General features: G+C 33.4%; 1 protein-coding gene across 4 annotated transcripts in view; it reads right to left on the bottom strand.

Moving 5' to 3' along the window:
- Nucleotides 1-943: 943 nt before the first annotated feature.
- Nucleotides 944-10,604, bottom strand: part of LOC115236230 (cleavage and polyadenylation specificity factor subunit CG7185) — a 13,367-nt gene continuing 3,706 nt past the window's right edge. For 3 of the 4 annotated variants that reach the window (XM_029808544.1, XM_029808546.1, XM_029808545.1), the window contains 9 exons: nt 9,979-10,206; nt 9,352-9,831; nt 7,710-7,836; nt 7,278-7,391; nt 6,468-6,748; nt 5,733-6,030; nt 5,104-5,368; nt 2,672-2,752; nt 944-2,001 (listed from right to left, as the gene is read on the bottom strand). In XM_029808544.1, the coding sequence (XP_029664404.1) occupies nt 1,833-2,001; nt 2,672-2,752; nt 5,104-5,368; nt 5,733-6,030; nt 6,468-6,748; nt 7,278-7,391; nt 7,710-7,836; nt 9,352-9,831; nt 9,979-10,206 (2,043 nt within the window). In that variant the 3' untranslated portion in view covers nt 944-1,832. The remainder of the gene's footprint in view (nt 2,002-2,671; nt 2,753-5,103; nt 5,369-5,732; nt 6,031-6,467; nt 6,749-7,277; nt 7,392-7,709; nt 7,837-9,351; nt 9,832-9,978; nt 10,207-10,604) is intronic. The other variant, XM_029808547.1, reaches the window with a different exon arrangement.

Genomic DNA, 10,604 nt, shown 5'->3' with positions numbered 1-10,604 from the left:
GACAGACTTAACTCAATAAACTTACGTTTATAGTCAAATTGTTAATTCCACTAATTTATAGTAGAGTGAAATATATATAATGTAATCGCGTTCGATATGTCAATATCTCATGTGATACACACATCGCCGACTTACATAATTTTAAGTGAACAATTTGACTATTCCATGTACCAAATAATTTTGATTTTCTTAATGCTATTTGCAGTCATTAATATCAATGATATATAATAATCATTGACTATATACATATGTATACATATGTATATGTACTTTGAATACTGCATGAAAGTATATGTGATTATAACCAAAGCTTCATGCATTTTTTAACTTAGTCTTACAACTCATAACACAAAAAGTCAGGAAAGATTGTTGATTTTACATAGGAATAATTGCGTTATATATAATGCCTCGTGAGATAATTTTCCAAATATTCTCTATGAAATTTGTATGAATTTTTAATATCATCATATATGTTACATATTATTATTAATATGTAACTGTATATGAGAGAGAGATGCATATTATAAATTTTTACAAAATACATACTACGAGATAACAATTTGTACAGTCCATTCTCAGAAGCATGATATTTTAGCGCATTTATTTCTAATTTCTTATTATAAAGCGTTCTCCAACTTGTATTTTTTCGAAAAGCAGATCATATATAATTACTAAAGATTTATTTCACTTGTGGCGAAGATGGTTTCCTTTTTCATTATAAATTCTCAGATGAGCGTACAGCTTTTTTTTTAATACTGAATAAAAGATCTTGCAAGTTATATAGGCCGATCACACGCATCAGAGAATTAATACATATAATGATTCAGCTTTTCGAAAAACTCTCGGCCAATAAGAGCTCGGGAGCTTCGTAAAATCGCAGAAATAAAAACATAGTCTTCGATCTTTTTTTCATGTCATCAGGATTTTGTGTGTACAAGATGAATAAAGTAAAGACATGTTTGGCATTTATATTTTTTGAAAGCGTATATATGTATTATATATATGTATATATATATATATGTTAAGATACAATCTTGAATCTCGTCCGTGTTGAAGAAGATTGAAGAAGGTTTCTCGCGTAAGATGTCTTCTTTCTTCCCTCAGTTTTTTCAAAAATACTCTTGCTCTCTTCGTACATCTTGCTTCCCATCTTTTTTTCCTCTTGCCACTGTAAATCGTAATCTCGTGCGATCTTGCATCAGAATATATTTCATTTTTTCTTTCCTTCTTACCTTCTCTCGAAATCTCGTACGCGATAGCCATTCATTTTACAAATCTATTCTCGGACTAAATATGAATATTTTCTTAATCGTAATACAATTACATATAGATATACGTGTACATATAGAGAGAGTGCACTATACCATATTAGATATATGTATGCAAGATAAAAGTAACTCTGCGATCAATTGAGAGATTTCACGATAATTCTACGGTGAGCACGAGTTCGACTATTTTAAAAGAAGACAAGAACGTACAGAATTCTATGTAGAGTTTATACTAAAACCTCAGACTAATCTAAGAGCGCTTCGTTAAAGCAAATCTTGAAAGTACCCATTTTTTAATCGTAATCCTACAATATCTTTCGATATCGTCGCGTCTTGTCAACAATCTTTGGGTGTCACGTATGTTCATGTCAACATTATTAGCGACATAATATATTTTTACTTCAAGGATTAAGAGGATCGCAATGTGTGTATGAATGTGTATATGTGTATATTGTTCCATCCATAATGTTTTGTCAAATAGATTCTTCAATTCTGTTGTATTAGCACACCTTGCTTGTGTCATCTCTTCGATGCTTGTATTTTTTCTCTCTCTTTTTTTTTTTTTTAGTGTCTTGAGCGATGCGAGGAGTCTCCTCGTTCGTCTCGACGATCCCGCTCCCGTTCCCGTTCACGTTCCCGTTCTGGTTCCCGTTCTCGCTCGGATGGTCTTCGGCTTGATTCACGTTCTCGATCTCTCTCTCGCTCACGCTCTCTGTAGCGATCGTCATAATACCTACACAAGTCACGTCAGCCAATTATCTTATTTTAATGCTGCTTTGTATACTTTATTATATCTAGCGCGTCCACTTTACCATGAACATTAATCTCTTATATTAAGCCTAAATACAAAGAAACACCGAATATATTCCGCTGCCTTTGTCTCTCTCACCTTGCCTTCTTTAATGGACTCTGCTCTACTCGATATATCTCTCGTGTACAAAAACGCATAATTACAAACAAACCGACAAATTTAAAAATATTACTACGCGATAACAGATCTGTAACTACATAGTTTTTACAACAGAAACACACAAATATTTCTACAAAAAATATATTTTTCCCTATATATTTCTTCCTACAAGCTAGTAGCAATAAAAGATTTAGTATTAATCGAAGAACGATCTTCGATCTTTTCGTTTATTTATCTTAATCGCGTTATTTCAGTTTCCTTCTTACTTCGCTATTCTACGCGCATTTTTTTCTTGATGCCCCGATGGGCGAAATGAAAGATGAAAGGAAGGACATGGATTTTTTTCTTGTCTACGCACTAGGTGCATGAGACATTTCCTATTTTCATTATTTGATCGTTAAACTTAGCATTTATTTTCTATTTTCATTATTTGGTCGTTAAACTTAGCGTTTAAGTCTACATGCATTCACTGTAATGAAAAAAAGTTAATTACCTAGACGTCTTGGAAGACGATACGGGTGCCGTCTCTGGCGGTTCTTCTTTTACTCTTGGCCTGGCTGATTGACGTGTTGTACTAATGAAAAATGGATATTTTGTTATGACGATAGCATTATAACCAGGCTTACATTTCAGCTACATTGCATTAAAAGCAAAGATTATACTAAGAGAGACTATAGTTCAAATCGTCGCTGTTTCGATATCAACGAGAGAGATACCTTTGTGCAAGACAAGGCTTTTTTACAATTACATAGTAATCATCCGTAGAAATACAAAAAAAAAATTGTAAATTGTATCGTACACACAATTGCGATCGAATAGAGCAATTTATAAAACAAAGATCTAGTATATACATGTTTAAATTTTAGTGAATACCGATATAAATATCAGCGATCAATGAGTTAAGAATCATGATTCAGGGCGAGATATTGATTTAACATCAACCCTGGTATCATATACTAAAGAAAAAAGATAAACAGAATAGCATGCAATAAAGAGTATATTGAGCGAATTGAGTAACACATTGAAATATATTTTAATTTGCTTTTTAATTTTTCCAATAATTTTGATCAGTATTTCGCGTACATGATTACAGGGTTTCATGTTCCTCATTATGATACTAAAAAAGTTTCAATACAGCATAAGAGCGTAAACCGCGAACTAGAAATATTTGCCATTGATATTTATATAGATTTTATATATGTATGTATATTTGGTCGTTATTACCCATTATATATTTTTATGCTTGTAAATTATATTTTATTCAATAATCAAGGGATTTTTCGTCGCTCTATCCATTAAGTAATACTTATAAAATATAGCGACATATCGTGTAAAAAATGATGTATATATACGCAACATATGTATATTCATATGTAAATCTTAAAATTAAAAATAGTGATAAATAACTAAAATAATTATAAATAGATGTGTGTAATCAAATCTTACATTGCCACCATGTGTACCTGATTTTTCTCATGATCTTTCATGAAAAGTCATAGTTTAATTTATATACGCGAGAAAACCGAAAAGATAATACAATTTTTTGTATATAACGTAAATTCGTGCCGGTACGAATAAATTGAAAAGATACATAAATCTTTGGCGTTTTCTAACTTGTTTATATTAATGTAATGTCTTGTTACGTCCAATATTTTTTAAATCGTTATACCAATTTTATTATGTTGAACTCATGCCCGCGAGTATACTTGAAAAAATATGATATTGTATATAAAGATACTCTGCTCTATATCATAAAAAATAATATATAATAAAATAACAATTATATTAAAATAAATATGAAAAATAATATTAATATTTCGTTTTAATAATTAATCAATTTACTCTTTCGTTAACACAATAAATACAATTTGTGAATCGTTTATGTCGTCGCATATTTCGTTGCATATTTAGTAATAACAGACGAACAATGATGCCGCATTATCTATTGTTTACACGAATACACACAATTAGTTCAAAATATTTGTTACCTAATTTTTATTACCTAATACGTTATCTAATGTCGATATTTAGGAACTATTATATAAAAAAATGGAATATACAGTGTGAACTTATACACAGATGGATGATTAAAAAATTACTCGATTGCGTAATTATACTTGAAAAAGATCAGTCGGCAGAATATACTATCAGAGGAAAATTATGATATAGCCTCCAACATGATTCTACAATAATGGCAATTTTGCTTATAATGATTTATAAATTGCAGCTATACTATTAAAAAAGCATCGCGTTGCATTATGTTACGATGCATAAGACAAATGCAGTGTTAACTTTATTTTTTTCGTGCCTATTGTGCAATAATTCGAGATATATAAAATCTAAAACGAATAGACAATTTTACGATTAAGGTAATAAAAAAATGCGCTACTCTTGCGATATATCAAATTTATCGACAAGTAAGTCATCATACTTGTGTGTTTGCTCGTTTTTATGGCTTACTGATCTTTTCTCCTCTGCTATTTTGTTTTCCTTTTAGAATATTACATATTTGCGTCGAAAATAATACCGAAATTCTTTCATGCTTTTTAATTCTTGCTCGCGGAATAAACGCATAATTTGAAAGTTCTGCATTTATGTCTTCGATAAACAGCGTAAAGGAAAGTTATTAATTCGGCATAAGTAAATTCCAATGTGCGAGGAAAAATATATCGGAACGGAGAAATTTAGTTAATCCTCTTTCACTGTACACAATCTGAATAGTAGCATGCTCTATATATTTCTGTGAATGACATATTTCTCACGGAATACATAATACTTTATTACCGTCAGCGGGGTTTATTTCTTTGAACCATTAAAGTTCTCAAAAAATTTTCCTCAACAGGACTTGTCCTTTCACGCAATGGACACTCACTAAAGCCGAGAGGTGCAATTAAGAGAATAATTTGGTGAGATCATTTGGCTTACCTTTCTTCTCTGCTTCTCTCTCTATATTCACGATCTCTCTCACGTTCGCGCTCTCTTTCTCTGCTGCGTGATCGTTCTCTCGGATATGGTTCGCTGTAATAACGCTCCCTGTCCCTATCGCGGTCTCTTTCTCTCTCACGATCACGTTCTCGATCGCGCTCTCGGTCTCGGTCTCTGCTACGTTCACGATACTCCCGATCCCGGCTTCTGGATCGTTCGCGTCGTCTTCTATGACTACGCTCTCTGTCACGCGAACGTGAACGTTCTACAAGAAAATTCGTTATCCGTGAAATGAATATGACTGAATGACAGTCGTATAGTTTTAAGACAAAGCTAAAGTAATACATTGACAGAGAAACAGAAGAAAAAACTTAAAGATTTTTGTAATTCTATTTTTAGAAGAGAGAAAGTTAAAAAATTTTATTCATCTTAACATATATATATATATTACGTTTGCCGTTTAACGGTAAACGGATTTATATGGAATCCTAATCTTGACAATTTTTAACAAATCATATTGATCAAAAAGAAGCACAATATACTAGGCTATTACGTTTGCCGTTTAACGGTAAACGGATTTATATGGAATCCTAATCTTGACAATTTTTAACAATATACTAGGTACTCACCTCTACGTCCAGATCCGTAGCTCTTAGTTTCAACGCCACGTAAAGTGTCTTGGAGGGAACTGATCAGAATCTTGCATCTGTCATCGGCGGCTACCTTTGATTGTTTGATCAACGATATAGCGGTGACCAGGGTCTCTATGGCACTTGCGTATTCGCCCGCCGCAGCATCGGACACCGCTCGGGCAATCGCGGACGAGGATACTGTGCGATTGCGGCCCATTATCTCCTCGAATTCTTGTTCCGTGAGCGGAGGCGGACCTTCCGGACGATGATCAGGTCCGGGTGCTCCGTAAGGTGCCTGAAACAATATAGAGAATTGTACTGAAATATTTTTTGTAGAAATTTTGTGATAAATAGAAAATACGCAGAACTATTTCATTCTTGTAAGATGCCAAATTTTTAAGGATTAATGTATGATAACGTATACGAATTGAATATACTTGAATAAATCACTATACACTGGCAAATACAATATATTGTATTATATATCATTTAATCATAATTCAAAACGAGCAATCAGCGATATGCCCATGTTCTCTTAATACTATAACAAGTAAAATTGTAACAAGTGTGATTAGTTAAACGTATTTTTTTAATTTAGTGTAATATGAATAAATTACTTTGCAAAGAAATTATATAAAATAGTAGCATGTGTTAAAATTTAATACAGATGTGATAGAAAAGAAAGTTATCAATTATCCCTTTGAATATTTAAATAAGATAACGAGATAATACTTGTGCACTCGGTGGTCCGTAACCATGTGGCGGTACATGCGGCGGTCCATGTGGTTGTCCGTGAGGGGGACCATGAGGAGGACCATGAGGAGGACCGTGAGGTGGACCGTGAGGTGGACCATGAGGTGGACCGGGAGGTCCTGGTGGATGTTGGCCGGGATGCTGATGAGGTGGTCCTTGGGGGAAGAATGCCGGATTGACATGAGGTGCCGGACCACCTGGCGGTCCTTGAGGAGGTCCCTGCGGTGGTCCACCATGTCCCGGAGGCGGGCCTCCCGGACCTAACATGTACATGATTAATATTAATTTCGACTTAAAATATTTTTAAGTTCGCCAATCTCGCTTTTATTCACATTTTGAAGCGTCTTACTTAATTTTATCAAACGTAACTTATAAATGCGTTGTGAGACATTTCTTAGAAAGAAATTACATTTCTATTTTATAATCTCGAATTTTATTCTAAGTCATTTTTTTGTCCTTTTTTTCTATTATATATATTTTCAATTTTTTGATAATGTAGAAGTGCATAGGACGAAATTCATTTATGGAGATATATATGAATTATAGATATGGTGCAATATATAATTACTACGATGATTATTAATGATACTTTAGGAATCGGTAAATTTAATAAATAATAGTACGTCTTTCGCACATTTTAATTTACGAAATGATCCTTTGAAACATCTTGCATCTCAATGCTTCTGCCAGATCAATTTCCCTCAATATCATGCATCTTGTATGTATAGAATAGTTAAACAATTGACTAATAAAATTCATAACACCGAACGAGCATTCTAAGTCTCTCACCACCCATAGAACCTGGAGGAGGTCCTCTCTGTGGTGGACCTTGGCCAGGCTGCGGCCCTTGCATATGTTGATGTTGAGGGAAACCTGGTGGTCCCTGAGGCCCATGATGCATTCCTATGCACATATCGAACAGTCTTATCAGTAATACTAATATGCTCTCTCAGCAGATTGAAGATGACATAGTAATATACTACCACTACTTTGATTGTGCGATTCCGGTTTCACAAATTTCCATCATATGTTCTTCGTTGCTTTTTCATTCACCGTTTATTCAATCATGCAAATTGGGAAAGTAATACAAAGGCATTCAAGTTCAAGATGTTTCAGAGGAGCAATAAATCTTAAAGATTTCGAGATGAAAACGAGATATCACAGAGGTAAAAACCAAGTCTTTCACGAGAATATAAAACAAAAGATGATCTGCGCACGAACCTGGCGGTCTATTCCATTCAGGGCGAGGTTGAGCTCCTCTTGGGTCTCCTGGAGGTCCACCAGGGTGTCCAGGTGGGCCGCGAGGAGGTCCCTGGCCCGGCGGTCCAGGTGGACCACCGTGAAATTGCTGGATAAAGACAGATAAAGATCCTATTTCACTCTATCGTAATTAGATAATCACTAAATTGACAAGCTCATGTGAGGGAAAACAAATTAATAATTCTATAATTAAAAAACATTTGTGTGTAAGGAGACAAATCCACATTATATATAGTATACTTTGTAAAATGGAAATTCTGCGAAGTTTTCACGTAAAGAGATATAATTATTAATACTAAAAAATATAACAACAAAAAACACATCTCAATATTCTCTTAAAAATTTAACATTGTTTTTATAGTGTTATATTAAATATTATTCATATAAATTATAATAATATATATAATATTATATGTATTGTTAGAATAGCAATTTTTAAACATTTTATTACACTGATTTACACAATAATAAACTTTTATACATATTTATATGTATAGTAATATGTATCTGTTGCAAATCACAAATATTATGCATAATAACATTTAATGCATCAATAAAATACCATACAAATCGATTTAATCTTATTTAATAGTTTGGGGAGATTATTCTATTTAGAGTATTATGTAATTAATTTCTCTTAGTTATATGCTCAATTATTGTTATTTTTTAAGTTATTTTTATTTTTAAATATAGCCAGTTATTTATATAAAAATTTAATCCTTGGAATTGGAGCACTCTAAATTATGAGTAATGAAAATAATTGACTAGACGATACAGAAAGATCTGTTTTTTTACAAGACGAAAAAGATAGAATTGAAAAAAGACCTAATTATCAGTTACCTGTGGCATATGGTAACTGGCTTCTGAAAGATCTCTAGTGCAACTCTGTTTACGCGTAAGACATGTAAGTGCAAAACATATTTAAGCCTGTACTATGATTCTTACAATAGACAGACATGCATTAATCAATCTTTTCGAAACTGTGCAGATAATCTGTATAAATGTATCTTGCATGCAAACCATAATTATTCTATCACAAAAAAAATAATTATTAAAAAAATATTTCCCAATATATTAATAATCAGATTCTGCACAGTTAAGGATTTCTACATCATATGTACATCGCAAGAATTTTCAGAACAATACTTCTAAAGCAATCACTAATATCGCGAGTGCTATCATAAAACCAAAGTTTCCATGTATAATTCATTTCAATTAAATACATTTCAATAAATTAAAGTTTATATGTGCTTTTTAATGTTCTTTATGTTTTTTTTTTTAATGTTCCTATATTTTGAAAGTAGTACTTCCATTCTCTCATTACAGCCATTTAATACTTTAAGAAAAGTAACCAAATTTATATTTTGTTATATCTATAACACTTTTGTTGCTGTACAGTTTTTCTAGTGCATATACTTTGCAAAGTTTCCAAAAAAATCAAATTTAGATCACACAAACTTTGCTAGAAATAAATTCAAAAATTTATTTATGCGTTTATAACGCAAAATGTAATGTTAAATAGATATGAGAATATGGTTCAGTATGTATTACAAGTATTTTGTTCATTAACGAGCAATATAAAGAATTTGCCAGTAATACGTACCATTCCAGGTGGTCTATGCTGACCAGGGCCTGGTCCTGGTGGACCTTGCTGAGGTGGGCCACCAGGTCCACTGGGACCTCTAGGCGGTCCAGGAGGACCATTGGGACGCGGCCCATTCCATGGTCCCTGTTGATAACCAGGCGGCGGACCTTGATTAGGGTGACCTGGCAAAGGATGATGTGGACCCGGACCAGGTCCTAACGGCGGACCATGCATCCGCGGTGGACCCTGCTGACCCGGTCCACCGGGCCCCGGCGGACCCAGTCCGGGTGGCGGCATTCTCTGAGGTCTTACGCCTTGTGGAGGACCCATCATCATTCTAGGACCGTGATTTTGTTGTGAATGTTGAGGATGTTGAGGATGTTGAGGATGCTGTTGATGAGGTGGCATCGGTGGCTGATGTTGATGTGGGTTATGAGGACGTTGGCTCTGACTCTGTTGCGGAGCTGGAGCGGGTCGCGTCTTACACTGCGACTCAAACTGAGAACATAGAGAACATAAGGACATAAAGAAAAATTATCGTGTATAAATCCCACTACTCGCGATGTAGCGATCGTAACGTACTATCTTCGTACGCTGCGACTGCGTTCTTTTTTTATTTGTATCATAATGCACAATTATACATACTTGGTTCAGCGCCTGCTTCGTAGGAAACGTTACTACGGGATTCTGACCATGTAACTCCTTCTTGGGCAGTCTTTCCATACATATTCTCATACTTTGTTCAGAGCCCAAGGATATTACACAGAAACCTTTGGATTGCCCGTTGGCGCGATTTTCGAAGAATTTCACCTCCGCAAAATCAGTCACACCAATGCTTTGAACTGCATCTGTTATATCTTGGTCACTTGTCCACTAAAAGTAAGTATATTCGTTATGTGATGATTTTTTATCTCAATTTTCATAAATTGCATATAATAAAATAGAAAGTTTTAATATAAATTATCTCAATACACACATATGTGTACGTGTGTGTCTATATAAAGAGTAAACCATTTTATTCAAATTTAAATATTTTCTGATAAAGCAAATCTTTAATACATACTAAAAGAGAAAGAAAGTTTTGCAGAAAATAAATCAAAATCAAATGATCAAATGAAATAATGTAATATATTTCTTGAAGAAATATATTATATTAAAATTTGAGAAACACTAATCCATGGATATACATTGTAAATAGTTTATCTTATGTCTTATAATATATAAAGTAATAGAAAAAAAGTAATAAAATTAATATCTAAAAAAAATATATA

The sequence above is a fragment of the Formica exsecta genome, unplaced genomic scaffold, assembly GCF_003651465.1.
Source record: "Formica exsecta isolate Colony F162 unplaced genomic scaffold, ASM365146v1 scaffold247, whole genome shotgun sequence".
Classification (NCBI taxonomy): Eukaryota; Metazoa; Arthropoda; class Insecta; order Hymenoptera; family Formicidae; genus Formica; species Formica exsecta.
The sequence above is the reverse complement of the archived record's forward strand: the minus strand, read 5'-3'. Positions and strand labels throughout refer to the sequence as shown.